Source organism: Pantherophis guttatus, chromosome 1, assembly GCF_059756535.1.
Source record: "Pantherophis guttatus breed Tessera chromosome 1, ASM5975653v1, whole genome shotgun sequence".
NCBI lineage: Eukaryota > Metazoa > Chordata > Lepidosauria > Squamata > Colubridae > Pantherophis > Pantherophis guttatus.
The window spans coordinates 51,122,685-51,139,398 of NC_142063.1; the positions used below are offsets into that span (position 1 = coordinate 51,122,685).

Consider the following 16,714-nt stretch of genomic DNA (forward strand, 5'->3'; position numbering starts at 1 on the left):
TATTAAATTATTATCAACCTGTTTTAATTTTTTGATGCTTTGTGATAATTGGCTGCTAAATGTTACAACAGTGGCTTAAAAACTGAATTTTTTTAAGTCAGCAAACTTGATCTGGTCTGGAGAACATAAAAGAGGAACCCTCTGTTAATTTTGAGTATGAAGGAAAATAGCTAATGTCTTTTGTTAAGAGAATAGAGAGAGAAAGAGAGAAAGTTGCAAAAAAAAGAAGAAAAAATGAAAGAAGACAATGAAACTTTTATACTAAAAGTGCATTTTAATTGAAGTCCGTTAAATGAACAAGGTAGAATTACTATTCTCCAAATAATGTAAAAAGGTACAAAGACAGAAAGATGTCATAATAAGCTAAGAATAATAAGAGCAAGACAACAGTTGATTGTTACATATTTACCATTTTACCAAAAAGGAAAATAATTATGTTTACAATTAAAATGAAGTAGAACTTTCTAAAAATTATCCATATAATTTTATCAGATTGTTCAATGTACCCTTGTTAAGCAGAAATATTAACACAAGGTCAGTTAAGCATTTAAAAAAAAAAAAATATTTAGAACAAATAGATGTTTCATAGTTAGGCATACTGTTTGATTTAGCTTGAACTTTCTAAGCCTGTTGTGAGTAAAATTGATGTATTTTGTCATTTTAAAAGAGCTCAAGTAAGAATCCATATGATCTCTACTCCATTGTTGAGTGGAGTAAAATTTAGGATATTTTTCTTCCTTCTACAATTACTCTGGGGAACAGAGTGTTTCCTGAGGGATATATTATTGTCCTCCTCCTCCTTGTGGATTTTCTGTAATAAATGCATGGCATTATGCAAACAGACAATTGAACTCGAAAAGTGCTTGGTCTGATCTACTACAACTTGTCTAATATTATTAAACTTACAGTTTTATATAGATGGCTCACAGGTAAGCAGAATGTGTCTTAAAAATTCCTATCAAAAGAAACCATGCCCTTTATAATAGAACAAGGATTTCCAATATCAAAATATTATTTTAAGTAGTGATGTGCTACAATATAGTCAGCTTACTATTTTCCATGGATTCTTGAATATGTAACATCATTGCAGAGTGGTATCCTCCAAGTACCCCATGAGGGTGCCTTTGATGGCTAGAAAGGTTATGGACAACTCCATGGTTGCCCTTATGATGGCCAGAACCACTGCTGTCCTTGGGCGAGACTGTTTGGCCCCTGTAGAGTTGAGCCTGATGTTCACATAACCCAAATTTGCTAAGCAAGATGAAGACATCTCTTCGGAATGCTTTGGTAAAGATAGCATAAAGGAATGGGTTGGCACAAGAATTGAGTGGATAGAACAAGACCAGCAGAATTTTTGAGTTGCTGACTGTTATTAGGGGTCTGTTCATAACAGCAGATAAGGCATAGAATGAGATCGGTGCCATACATAAAAAATCAGTAAAAATTAGCACAGCCATCCTTTTTGCAATGATTGTGTCTTTGTCCCCTGACTTGTATTGGGGATTCCTTACTGTAATATAAATTTTAATATAGCAAGCACAAATGATGATGAAAGCAACAATGTTCAACAGCAAAATAATGATAATGTAAGCTTGATCTACAGGTGTTTCAGTGTCCATGGGAAGGCAGATGCTAACTTTTGCATAACTACTGACTCCAATCAAAGGTAAAAGGGCAAGAAGGAAACATATCAACCAACCAGCCAACATAATAAAAGATGCATGCCAAAGGCGGATTTTTTTATCTAAGCGCATGGCAAATGTAATAGCATACCACCGTTCCAGGGTGATTGTAGTCAAAGTAAAGATTGATAACTCACTAGCAAAGACAGTAAAAAAGCCAGCTGTGCTACAACCGGGCCCAGTTTGCCAATCAATGGCATAGTTATAATACTCTGATCTAGTATAAAGATCCACTGAAGCAATTAAGAGAAGATACAATCCCATACAAAGATCAGCAAAGGCCAAGTTACACATCAAGAACCGTGGAACAGTCATCTTGTAATGGCTAGTGAGTAAGATAAATAGAACAAAAATATTGCCCACAATGGCCAGCAAGTTTACAAACCATACTACTATCCTTAAAAATCTGTACCCCATTACATCTTCGCAGGGGTTGAACTCATCAGGCCCTGGGCTGCAACTAATATCATCGTTACCTGTACAGATAATATAATCATAATGATTGTCAAAAGTCACAATATTCTCTTGGGGGTTCTTGAGTTCTTGACCAAATCCATCTTCTCTATTGTTATGTTCTTCAAAGAAGACATAATAACGGGAATTTCCATGAAGGTCTCTAAATTTGGAATACTCATCATGAACAGCATCAGTGTGATCTGAATAATCTTCTGCATAATCTTGATAAAAAGGAGCCCTGAAGGTACTGGAAGATCTTCTCTTGCGAATGCTGAGATTGTTAGTTTGATTACACAGCAAGAACTCCAAGATTCTAAAGGAGCAATAGAAAGCATGATTAATAAAACATGTAGTTTATCTAAAGCAAGCAAATTAATCAGTGGGGAATATTTATTGTGAGCTAAGGCAACATTATTTGAGAAAAGCGCTACATTCTAGCTTTGGAATAAAGCTACAATTCTAAGGTCTAATTATGATAATGACATTTTGATTAGACAACTATTCCTTTAAGAAAGCTATTACCCATTTAATTATACTTTAGTGTTATTACACTGCATTTGCTTTTACTTCTGTTTATTATAACAAATTGCTATGCTTCCTTTCCTTTATAAAATTCTTTTGTACAGTTTACAGTAAACATCATGCTTCAGAACAAATGCAATCTAATCTTATTAAAATGGAGCAGCCAATTGAGTATAAAAACTGCTTTAAAGAAGTTCAAACAGTATTTAAAGATGATGATAATTTAGTCCACGGTGAAGAGGTGGACTTCATTCGGCGCTTAAATAAACATGAGGTTGACTTTCTATGGAGAGAATTTGAAAGTCTTAAGTGCCATTACAAATGTTCGCTCTCTCATTTGCATCACTTCTGATGTGGAGAAAGGTTGAAGAGGTTTCTGAAAGTACATTTCTATTGTTGGGCAGGTTCATGAGCCAGAATAAAATTCCTTAGATAGTTGGATTCTAACCCATTTAGAATTTAATACCATTTTTAAAACTCACCCCTTAGCTTTCTTCCAATTCTTGAAAGCACAACAGTGGCTTGGGTATGACAGAGCAGCGTAAGTTAGATAAGGAAAAGTTTTTACTGGGGGGAATTTCTTTAGAGTCCAGGTATTTTGAGCCATCAGTTCTTTCAAGTTTTCTAATCCTCTTTCTGGCAGTGAAGTGATACATGTCTGGGAGACATCACTGAAGATATACACAGAGGAAAAATTAAGGACAATTAATAATGTCAGTTTCTCATAAAATGCTTCATGAATCTTTAATTTATATGCCATACAACTGTCAAATGACTTAAAAGAATTAACAACCACAGAACCAAAGCCTACATGGTTTTGTTTATAGATGAACCAGTTTCTTCCTAAGTACCACAAAGAATAATTCACTCCTAGCCTCCTTATACTAGACTGTCTAGACTTAGGATATATTTTTGTGTATGTGTGCAGCCTAACCATGTATGACTTTAGAATGTGACCTAAAGACTTCTTTCCATACCATCAACAAAATGATTAGCATTTTCTCCATGATCCACCATTTTGGCATGACTTTCCTCTGTTGTGTTGCTTGACACCCGCTTTCTCCATCTTTTAGACGGTAATTCACTGGATTTTTATGCTAAGTGGCATCTGACATCCAGTATTATGGTTGTTTTTAACTGGCCAAATATTTTTAAACTTTTGCTTGACTTAATATTTCTGAATTATCTTTGGCCTGTTGGCTTACAATTTGAAAATTTTAAACTTGAAAATAATATCATCACACAGCTAAGAAAGAAACAGGAACACACTCTTTTTTTCTTCTTTAAAGAAAATCAAACTTAATACATTCAAAATAATTACAAGCCATGCAAAACAATTATAAGAAGAATAATCCTGTTTAGCTGAAAGTAAATTGAAGTCACTCAAAAATGGAAAACTCTCTCTCTCACACACTCTCTCTCTCTCTCCCCTCTCTCCACAATGAAAATGATTCGGATGTCTTCCCATTTGTTAGTTCACACTGCTCCTATGCCTATGTTTTAAGCATCTTTGGTACTATTGAGATTGGAAATTGCTTAAGGTATTATGTACTGTAAGTAATACTTTTAGCAAGGTATATTTTGTACTATCTTTGCACTTTGTACTATATTTGTAGACTGCATATCATTAAAAGTTATCTCTGCTGCTATTATATAAACCATTTTTTTAAAAAAAAAACTGTTAAAAAATTAAATTGTCATCACACTTTACCACTGAGAACTCTGGATAGCATCCACGGTACTTGCTCCTCAAATTTTAACACATAACCACAATCTTATTTGGTAGCCTGGGTTGTGTGTTTCCATGGCAGAAGAAGAATAGAAGCAGTGAACCTGAGTCATTCCACTCATGGTCCAGCAACTTGTATGTAACCCAGAATATTCCAATTCTATTTTTGGGCCACTCAGTTTTGCAAAAAAAAATAAAATAAAAATAAAGGAGCAGATTCCTCCATGAAGAAGATGTAAGAATCTGAAGCTTGTTTTGATGTATACCTAGAGGCAGGCTTGAAAAAACTTAAAGTGGAATATGATTATCCTGCATCAAGTATTAAACAAGAATTATAACTTTGCACTCATGTCAGAAGCTCCGAGGCGCTTCCAGTTTGAAAGGATTAGCCAGTGACATCACCTTGTCCTTGGGATGCCCAGATGGGGCTCCTTTCATGTCCCCAGCAGGAGCTGAAGTGAAGGATGAGAACTCAACCCCGCCGCACGGCAGCTCTTGGGTCTCAAATGCGGCTTGCTAACCACTTGAGCCACTGTGCTCCTAGAATTATAACTGAAGATGTGAAAGGAAATGGCATATAGAAAAGAGTGAAGAATATGGCGACCAAATTATTATTTGTATCATGAATTCAGTAAATTATATTCTTAGTGCAATTTACAAACAGGAATTGTCTTACAGGACTCTTTGCGGTGATGGTATCTACGCATTTTGACTTTCCCTCCTCACTGGCTGACTAAGTGGAGACTTAAGAATTCAATTTATACCTTCTGAGCTGCTATTATTTTAATCTTCATATGCACACTAAGTATACAATAGGTCCTTTGCTTAGACCCAAACCTAATAGGTTTTCAAGTGCTCTTCCAGGATTTGTCAGTCCATGCTTTAACTGGAATAGTTTGCCATATCTTGATTGCTACCACATTGCCACATTATCACTAATGCTGGAAATTGTTATCTACAATATGCTTCAGAATTCTCATATTTTTGACATATTTTCTGTTGTCCATTATGAACTTCTACTATTATTGCTTTTTAACAAGCTGCTGTTTTGTCATTTTTATGTTTTTTTCCTATTATTTTGTATTTGCAAACAGCTCTATAATCCAATTATAAGCAACATACACATTTACAAACAAATAGCTGTTTAATTCTATGTATGACTCTTTTAAATAAGACATTACTTAACTAATCATATTGACATTTTTTAACATTCAGAAGAATCTGAAGTTCTCAAGTCAGTTTCCTTAGATGCTTCTGTGTACAAACCAGTACAATAATAACCCTACTAAGATGAATAGTTAGATGAGCAAAACAGAAGCTTAATATTTATTGGATTTTTTTCTGTTCCCAAGTACATTACTCCTTTCATATTCCATGATTTCATGGTGGTGGAATGTGAAGAATGTGAAGAAGTTCACCTTCCAGAATATTAGTCTACAGAATTACTATTCTCACCTAATGTTTTCACTTAAAAAAACAACAACCAAAAAAGTTGATTGTATGAACAGTACTGAAGCCACTCTGACCATCACAATTAAAAACAAAACAAAATTAAAGCCATATGGATTTCCTTAGACAAAATAGATAGATGTAAAATTTGCCTAGTTAAATACAGCCTGAAAATTGGCATGGTCATAAAAGCTGCATTTTGTGGTCGACAAGGATGTTGGGAAGGCTGCATGAGTTCCTTTGGCAGAATACAACTTTTGATCCTTGCTCTAGGATAATCTAATGGAAATTTCTTTTGAAAAGATATAACTGCCCAAGAATTCAGTTTCTCTTGAAATCAAGCTCTGAGACTTACCCAGCCTTTACTTGATCGTTGTTGCTTTTCTAAGATGCTTTGGCACCTCTGTACTGGTGGTACCTACTAATAGAGCCTTCGCTAAACCTGTTGGAACTAACTTCTCACTCAGAGAGAAAGAAAGCCTGGAGCCTGCTCACATGTGTTTCAAGATTGAATCAATACAGATTACCTTTGTTATTTGGGATTTTACTAGCTATGGTTTTACATTTCTGTGGTTGCTAAAATAAGATCTCAGTTTCTGAGACCCAGTTTCTACAACATACTTATATACAAACATTCAGACAGACATATTTATATGCATGTATACAGGGGCGGGATAGCTCAGCCGCTAAAGATACTGAGCTTGTTATCCCGGGTTCAAGATCCCAGTGCCGCACAATGAGGTGAACTCCCATTCCCTGCCCCAGCTCCTGCTACTTAACAGTTTCAAAGCATGCAAAAAATATATCTGTGTCTCTACCCTGTTCTCCTGGACCTACAACTTTTTGACATTTTTTCCATATGTCTATTCAATATTTACTATTTTTCTGTAGAATCTATTGATTTTGCCTCAGGTTTCCTCTTTTTAACTGCTTCCTTTGATTAGTTAGCTGTCAGTTCCTGACATTTTCCTGGCATCATTTTCCTTGCCATAGCTGATAAATTCTGTTTTCCACTCTTTTTATTTTGTAATTTAGATATTTAGAAGTAATGAACCAATCCACATGCTAGAAACAAACATGTTAATCACATAATTTTTTCTTTCTGTAATGAATAATTGCTCCTGCATTGATTATACAATCCTAGTATACTTACTGAATTAAATCTATTCTCCCTCTGAGCTTTTATGCTAACCCCCAAAATAAATTAGTACCTCTGTGAATGTTCAATAAATTATTTCCATGTTGATGAAAACAATGTGAGTCACCATGAAATATGCTAAATCTACTGGTGTCAGAGAGTTATTGACTATTTTCTGTATTTCTCCAACTGCTGATAGCTAACCTTAGGATGAAAATGAAGCCTCTTTAGGGAAGCAGGTTTAAAACTGAATAAATGTTTCATAATATCACAGATGAATTTAGAACAGTACATGGCACACAATATGATCAAGTTATTAAGCTCATTTTGTTTTTGCTGAATTTGTCCAGATCTTGAGCTCTTTATTTAGAGCTTACTTTACTACCTAACATAGTAAAGTAGCTCTCAGAAAGCTCATTAAATTCTATTGCAAAGGAGAACAAATGCATGATCTTTCTTCTAATTCATAACAGAATTGTTTCTGTTAGTTCAGTTTTTTCTGGTTCATTGCTTGCTTGTATTTGAGGATAAATATAGTTTTATGACTACGGGAGAAGAAGAGTACCTAATAATACCTAATAAAGATATTTTTACAGATGTGTGCAACCTCTGTTCTGAAAGGGCTGTAATAGGGGGCAGTGGGGAAAGCAAAAAACACATCTGCCCAAAAAGGATGACAGCAAAACACCTTTCTGATTGTTTTCAAGAAAAAAAAAAGCATGGACATTTCATTCTAACAAAGGGGCTATCACTAGGTGGACATCATGAAGTCCTTGGAGCAATTCCTAATTGTGTAATATACATACCACGATAGATTGTAGGTAGATAAACAAACCTGAGCAACAGAAAAGTCAACAAGATAGGACTGGCCAAGCCTTCTAAGATAATAAGTCTACAGTCTGTTGGCCTTGTATCATTTCCTAGTCACCTTACAGCAAGAACAGGACCCCACATGAATACATGAGTAGACAGATCATGTCTTACCATTATAATTATTTAAATAATCAGAACCTAGCAATCATTACCCAATATTTCTTTATGGATAATACTAGAATAAGTCAATATATTCTTCCCCATTACTCACAGTAGGCTTGGACCACTTTGAACACCCAAAAATGCATCTTCATCAATAACTCTTAGATATTTGTTCTTATGCAGGTATCTGCAGAGAAACAGTAACACAAATTTTAGTGCTTAAATCAGAAATTTTAATCGAAGTGAAGTCTTAAATGCAACAATCAAGGGGATTTATAAAAATTAGTAACAGTTAAATATTCAGAACAACTATCAGCTTAAAGTCAGGTAAAGATAAATTAGGTTACAATTTCAAAGGCTAGGAAGTTAACAAGGCAGCAGGGGTGCCTCAGGCTACCAGCCATCCACAAGGGTGTATCATACTTTTAGACCCCATGAAAATTGGCAAAGCCAGGTCTTAACATTCCTCCAGAAAACCAGAAGATAAGAAAAAGCTTATCTACCCTAACTAACCTCCATTTCCACCTCTGTGTTGTCATGGATTGAACAGAAAATCAGAAAGTAGGGCTATTAAATTTGGGCTGCACAAATCTGGATGAAACGACCTAATAATATGTGAAACATCTCTTTTCCAAGCAGGTATCATTCACAACATCACAGTTATTAAATAGGAATTCTTTATAAGATAAAAGAGGCATTGTGTTAGTTGTTAAAAGGCTCTTTATAATTCTGGAATTCATACTTAGTCAATATATAACCTTACATAATCAAAGGGGTGGATATATTCTAATTAGGTATATTTGGTTATAGCCCAGTATTTGCGAATTAAATAAATGACATATGAATATAATGTGCCAGTATGAGCTATTAAAACCAAAGCCCATTCTCACACTAAAAACATCATTGTATCTAAGCTTCAGCATAAAGTAGACAAAATTAGTAATGGAATGGATTTGTTAATCATTTAGAGTATCTAAAGTCAAAAATATTTACCATAAACCTCATTAAATGTGCTAGGTTGTTGGTTAAGGTGCATGTAGAGCTTTCTGTAAATAACTCTTCTATAAATAACAGACTTTGATCCTGCTCTGGAAAAGATGCTCATTTACATGAAGGGGACATCCCTTTGATGACTGGGGATATACCTTGACTTAAAACTAAAATTGAGCCGAGAATTAAGGTCATAAAACATCCCGATTGCTAGTGAGTCATCACACGGCTGGTCTGATTTTATAAAAAAAAATTTGCAGCAGTTATTAAGCAAATACCATGGGTTGTAAAGCAACTGATTTTTAAAAAAGTAAATATTGGTTTTCAAACAAAAAAATGTTGAAAATCACGGTCACCTGATTGCCATAAATGCAAGGCAGTTGCAGAGTGCCCAAAATGCAACCATGTGACCATTTGGGGGAGCCGTCGGGACTTTTGGTGTCTATTGTAAGTTCAAATAGTTGCTATATACTACAGACATATTTGATCCCATATCAGTGAATGAAGATGCAGAGATGAACAGCACCATATAATGGACCTAAATGTTTGAAGCTTTCTCTCTCTCTTTTTTTTTTGTATGAAAAAGTTTTCATGGTATGAGTGAATTTAAACCACATTTTCAAATTTCCTGGCTCAAAAAAGAGCCTTGGTAGTACAGTGGTCTAAAGCACCCTGTTATTAAGAACAGCTGCCTGCAATTACTGCAGGTTCGAATCTCGCCAAGGTTCAAGGTTGACTCAGCCTTCCATCCTTTCTAAGGTAGGTAAATTGAGGACCCAGTTTGTGGGGGCAATAAGCTGACTTTGTATAAATATACAAAAGAATGAAGGCTATTGCTTAGCGCATTGTAAGCCGCCCTGAGTCTCCGGAGAAGGGCGGCATATAAATCAAATTTAAAAAAAAATGGTGGCAAAATATGCTAGACTATAAGTGGTAAGACTTTCTGGTTGGATGAGGTCCAAAATTTAAAATGATTTCTCCAACTGCCCATCCATGATTTATATTCTGTCTCTCAATCTAAAAACTGAATTATTAACATTTTAGGGTAAGGATTTTCTTAATTTTGTAGGAAGTAAATGGCATCAAAGATCCATTTATATAAAGAAGAAATGTGGCCTTATAGCACATCGTGATTTCTTGTTTATTTGTCTGGCATCGTTTTCCAAGAGCTAAGGCCAATCAGTCTGAGTGTTTTAGTTAGAAACTTGCATAATACTACGCTGCTGGCAATATATTCAGGTTTGAAGTCATAAGAGTGACCAAGCCCTAAATGTTCTGTTGACAGAGATTATATTTTGTTTCTACAGGTGCCAAAAGAGAACAACCTTGGAAAAAATATTACCTCTTTTTGGGAAACACAAGTAACACAATGTTAGAACGAACAGGGTTGTTTTTTTCCCCAATCAGAGATTGGAAATATATCTGGGGTTCTGCATTTTGTATTAGTTACTTTACAGATAGCATAGTCAGTTTTTCAAACCGAGTACAGTATGGCAATTTTGTTTTTAAAAGTATGGAATACAGTTCCAAAATGCTTAATTCTGAGAGCACATAAAAATACCTGAATAAGAATTACTTTAGTAGAAAATGACGACATAGTATTTTATGCTTCTATCATTGAACAACTAATGTAATTATAAAATTGTTGCAGATTATATATTCTAATAATAGTCATTAAACTGCATGTTCCTTTCTCAGAACAATTTAGGGTTACGTTGTTGTGATTGTTGCCGTTTGAAAACCAGAAGTAAGAAGTTCCTAAAAAGTTGAAAAGCAGCAAAATGGATACATGGCACTGATTAGCTTTCCACCAGAATGGTTTTGAAACATAGCAGTGTTTGTCATCATTTGTACCCATGTACAAATCGTCATTGCTATTCAGATAAGTTACAAATAAAGTATTTGAATTAAATAAAAATGGTAAATGTTCCAAAAGTAGTTCAAAACAATTGTTTAAATTCTAATGGAGTTCAGTGGAACAATCAGAGTACCCATAGAAAAAATAAGGGAAGTAGCACAAATTTCAGCATCTCATGGTATCTTCAAAGGTAACACAGATATCACTGTAAATACTTTTGTGGATCATAACCCACTTCATTAAATGCATGTAATATAGTTCAGTGAAGATTTGGGACAGTAGATATGTTTCCAGTTGATGCAGAAAATTTACACAGCTTGCAATTTTGTAAATTGTTGTTGAGTATATTCTCTTTCATTGAAAATGAGCAAAAGGTTAACACCACTTCAGTCATTCAGAAGGTCAAGCTAAGATTTGGATCCAATAGGGAGACCCCCTCCATCCTCAGCCTTAGGTCTGCCTTCTAGTGAAGAAGGTCTTTTTCCTCTCAGCTCCATCTGGGCCAAGAAATACATTCATTCCCTTTGAACTAACTGAATAAAATAAACTTAATGGGACTGAAAAAGAGATTGGAGTGAATAGCAGATTGGGAGAACACGCAGCAAGGAGAGAGCTGTCTTTCCCAGAAATTTCTCCCTACCCATTTGTTTCAGTGAACGGTCAGAGATCTGCAAGTTCCTTTGTGTAGAATCATAGAGATCCCTAGAAGGTCACTTTGGCTAAATCAGACTGCATGGTGGACAGGAAGCAATGAAAAAGGTGTTGCACAAGTGTGCTCCTTTGTGGAACTGCCTATATTTTCTTTTGGGGAATATTCCAATACTTGTTCTGGGAGGAGATAGTAAAAGAGATATATAATCCAACCTTGGACAGACTGAAGAGTTTGCAGCCTGGTCTTTGGCAACCAGAATGGCAGCCTGTTATGATCTACGCTTAGACACTGGAAAGCTGATTGTTAGTCCATAATTAATCTAGCATCCAAGCTTTGGGGGAGGCAGAACTTGTTTTGGAAATCTTCTGATACAATGCTAGTGGACAGTAAAAATAAAATTAAGCGCTTATCATCAACAATAGAGAGCATCTAGTATGACATCATATAATTGGCTTTCTTTTGGGTTAAAGAACAACCTTCCTCAAGGAAGTCAAGGAAGTCGAAGCTGGGGGTTTCTGGAAAGGGAAGAAGCAAGTCCAAGTCCTAGGATAAAACAACCCCTTACTGACATCACAATTTCTCAGGTTGCCAGATTATGTCAAAGATTTTGGAACACCTGGGAATGGACTTGCAAGAACAGGTGGGTGCTGGAAATAGATACAGTCTGAAATGCTTTTTGTGACCGTTTAGTGTGCATTAGTACAATAAATGTTTGATTTTTTAAAAAATTATTAATTTATTTAATTTATTCAAAATAAAAACTAACCACTTTTTAAACTTTTCTAACAAATGCTTGTTAACAATTTGTGCCTGAAAATTTGTGCCTGTTAACAATTTGTGCCTGAAAAAAATGCAGAAGGTGATTATGTCCAACATTCTCTGAGAATGTTATTTTTATCTTCTGCGAAGAATAATAGAGGAATACATCTTTTTCATAGATCTGAAAGACATTATTAATTTTACATTATATAAGGGAACATTATATGGTATTCCTGTTACTAGGCTAAATTAAATGAATCATCTGCTTCTAAAAAAAGTGAAGGTGCAGTACTGATTGGACAGACGTAACTCTTTCAATTGTACATGGAGAATTTGATCAATAGCAGAGACCGAAATGTTTTACCAAACATGTACAGGAACAGTATATGAAATATCTTCTTGCCTTGAAAGCATTGGTAGGAACAAGCATTGGTGGTCACAAAATTTACATCAGCAACTTCTTGAAAATGGAATTCATATGCTTTTTAAACATCTCTGTTTCTTTGATTACTTTCAAGTAAAGTGAAGAAGTTATATTTCACCCACTTAAATTCACCCTCCAAAAATTTAGCAGTTTGCTGCCATGAAGTTCTTGCTTAACAATCACAACTGGGACCGGCAACTCTGTAGCTAAGTGATGAGGTTGTTAAAAAAAAAAAACCATCATATGATTGTGATTGTGATTTTACTGCCAGCTTCTTTATTGCCGCTCCTTATAGAAAGTTGGCTGTGAAGTGCACAAATGGTGGTCATAGGTCCGAAGGATGATGCAATGGTTGTAAATGCCTTCTAGTTGTGAAATGCCTGAGTTTTCATCACTCGCCTGTGGAGATGCTGTAACAGTTGTAAGTGTGAGGACCAATCATAAAGTTACTTTTTCAGTTTCATTATAACTTTGAATGATCACTAAACAGGGCATTGTTAAGTGAGTACAATCACGTGGTTCAGAGAATGAGAATTCAGCAACTCCCCAGTTATGAAACTTTAATGATATCCTTGTCACACTTAACATACAGAATTAACACAGACTTCTCTTTCAGAACTTTTAAAGTTTATGGTTAGAAACTATTTGCGAGTATTTATTTTTGAGCTGTTAAAATACAATACAAGGGCTATGATATATTAAATTATTTACTTACACAGAATCTAACTTAGTTCCATTAAATGCATGGGTTTCTACCACCGTGAAACCATTATTGTAGAGTTTCCTGTTAATAAAAAAATGCATTATCAGTATGTTTTTATACACATTTTGTCCAAAATTATTTTAAATTCAAAATGATAAAATCCAATCAATACTCAGCACTATCTTCTATGATTATATGCACATGAATGTCTGATGTATCCCTCTGTTCTGAAATCCAAAATAAAATAAAATATAAAGTAAAATAACTATGTTGTAAGAACTACCATGAGATGGTCAAGATCACGTCCACTGCTATTCAATGTATCTCCTTAAGTTTTCAGAATGACCAGGATACCATCAACTTTAAATCACAGCAATGATATCCTTTGCTATTAACAACCATACCTTGTTATCGTTTGCTGCTGCTACTGCTATTACAAAGGATCTGTATATAATTTCAAAAAGTACAATAAATACTTGATTTAGCAAAGGGTGGGGACGGCAGTTTAATTTAAACCCAAAAGTCTATCAAAATATGAGTAGAAATTTTTAAGATTAAAACTACACTGGGACATGACAGAATTTACTTTCCTGTAATAATATTAATTACAGTAAAGCCCCAGAGATTTAGAATGATGTATTGATTGATGTGTTGAACTAAAGTTGACAGACCCAAGTTCTAATGTATCCTAAACCACAGAAAGTCATTGAGCAATCTGAGGTTGTTTTTAGCCCAATATATCTCACAGGGTTGCTGTTGTTGGGGCAGATAGGAAGATGGAAGAAACACTGTACTGCCAATGGAAATGATTAATACAATAAAAGTACTTAAGGACTTAAGTTCTATATCTATGAAATGATATTGTGAACCTGAACATAGTATAAATATACCTACACTACCCATCAACCACAGACACACAGACACACACACACTGCCAGGAAGCAGCAAAAGCATTATTATTTTTTTACAAAACATCCCACAGAAGCATTATGGGAAATTAAATAGTACTCACTAACATGGCAGTCTAGGTAAATAGGAAAGCATACTGCTTAAAAAGTTTAAAATCATAGGCATATGGAAACCTGAATGCTTATATTAGCTCAGGGGTGGGTTCTAATTTTTTTTACTACTGGTTCTGTGGGTGTAGCTTATTTTGTGGGCATGGCTTGGAGGTCATGTGACTCGGTGGGCATGGCTAGCTGGTCATGTGACCTGGTGACCATGGCTATGTGTATAGGGACTACTCAGAGGGCTGAAAAAAGTCATTTCTGACAGGTCCTCACACTTTTGACTGGTCCTCACACTTATGACTGGTTGTCATTTATGCCTATTGTAGCATTCTTAACAACCGTGTCACTCATTTCACAACTGCTTCTCTTCACCATGGTGACAAGATAGGGTGAAAAACGTAAAATGTGAGGACAGTCGTAAGTTTGAGGACTGGTCAAAAGTGTGAGGACCAGTCAAAAATAACTTTTTCAGCCCTCTGAGTAGTCCATATGCACAAAAAGATTCAATTATTTCTTCAAAGTGCTGATGATTGCACCCTGGCTGGAAGAACTCCAACAGGGGAATATTTCCTCCCAACAGCGATGTAAAAAGCTTAAAACAACCCTTCCCCTTTAAGAAAGTCAAGCAAAAAAATAGTCTCCAGAACTGGAAGTGACAGTAAGTCTAGGCATACTGCTGGAGAGGCAGTTTCTGTAATAAAGATTAGGCTAAGAAACAACATCAAATGTAATTAATCCTTACAGGATTAACTCTGTAAAGTGGGAAAAAACAAAAGATTTCTTTTAACAACCGGTTCTCCAAACTGCTTAACTACTTAACTATTCAACAACCGGTTCTACCAAAGTAGAATCCCACCACTGGGTCTACCCATTTATTTTTGCAGGCACCGGTCTACTCATTTGTTTTCTTTTAACACTGATCACTGATACATTAGCAGTTAATTATCTTCTTAATAAGGGACGTGGTGGCTTAGTGGCTAAGACCCTGAGCTTGTCGATTGAAAGGTTGGCAGGTCAGCGGTTCAAAACACTAGTGCTGCGCAATGGGGTGAGCTCCCGTTACTTGTCCCAGCTTCTGCCAACCTAGCAGTTTGAAAACACATAAAAAATGCAAGTAGAAAAATAGGGACCAGCTTTGGTGAGAAGATAACAGCATTCTGTGCGCCTTTGGCATTTAGTCATGCCAACCACATGACCACGGAGATGTTTTCAGACAGCATTGTCTCTTTGGCTTTGAAGCGGAGATGAGCACTGCCCTCTATAGTCTGGAACGACCAGCACATATATGTGAGGGGAACCTTTACTTTTACCTTATCTTCTTAATAGTAAGGTAGGTAATTGAGAAACAGAGCTTAATCGAATAGTCTAGCTCTGCCCCCATAATGATAAGTATCTCTCTTAGTCCAGGAGAAAATGACACAGGAAATCTCCAGATATTGATGAATTATCTTTTCTATATCTCTATAACCAAGAAAGATGCTTATAAATGCTTATTATAAATAAGCATCTTTCTTTGTTATTTCAGCTGGGAATATTGAGAGTTGTGGTTCCAGAATGTTTGAAATAATAAGCACATTGTACAGTGCAGATAGTAACTAAGGTTCATCCTTTATTCAACTATGTTAGAGCTTTATCTAAGTGCACACCAATAAATCTAGAAAATGATCCAGCATTGAGGAGTGAACAGTGGAAAAGTCAAAACACAAGACCCAGACAGACAGATTCCTTTCATGCTAGACACAAGAAGCTGTTATAATGAAGAAAACGGTCAAACAATTGGCAACTCCAAATCTCAACCAACAAATGCTCTGTCTTACACATTGGCAAAAAAAATCAGAACACAAAATACAAGCTGGGTAGATACGACCTCGTAGACTACCCTCACTCTGTCAAGGACCTTGGAGTACTCATCTCTAATGATCTAAGTGCCAGAGCTAACTGTAATGGCATTGCCAAAAAGGCATTAAGAGTTGTTAACCTAATCTTGTGAAGCTTCTTCTCCGGTAATATTGTACTGGAAACTGGGGCATACAAAACCTTTGCTAGACCAATTCTCGAATACAGATCATCTGTCTGGAGCCCACACTGCATATCGGACATTAATACAATTGAGAGAGTCCAGAGATATTTCACAAGAAGAGTCCTCCACTCCTCTGCTCACAACAGAATACCTTATGCCACCAGACTTGAAATTTAGACTTAGACAACTTAGAACTACGCCACCTTTGAACTGACCTAAGCGTAGTACAAAAAATTATCTGCTACAACATCCTACCTGTCAATGACTACTTCAGCTTCAACCGCAATAATACACGAGCACATAATAGATACAAACTTAAGGTAAACCACTCCAAACTTGATTGCAGA

At 35.6% G+C, this 16,714-nt stretch overlaps 1 protein-coding gene across 1 annotated transcript in view; it reads right to left on the reverse strand.

Moving 5' to 3' along the window:
- Positions 1-969: 969 nt before the first annotated feature.
- Positions 970-16,714, reverse strand: part of TSHR (thyroid stimulating hormone receptor) — a 37,166-nt gene continuing 21,421 nt past the window's right edge. The window contains exons 7-10 of the mRNA XM_060692786.2: positions 13,350-13,418; positions 8,061-8,138; positions 3,143-3,331; positions 970-2,451 (exon numbers count right to left, since the gene is read on the reverse strand). Of these exons, the coding sequence (XP_060548769.1) occupies positions 1,032-2,451; positions 3,143-3,331; positions 8,061-8,138; positions 13,350-13,418 (1,756 nt within the window). The 3' untranslated portion in view covers positions 970-1,031. The remainder of the gene's footprint in view (positions 2,452-3,142; positions 3,332-8,060; positions 8,139-13,349; positions 13,419-16,714) is intronic.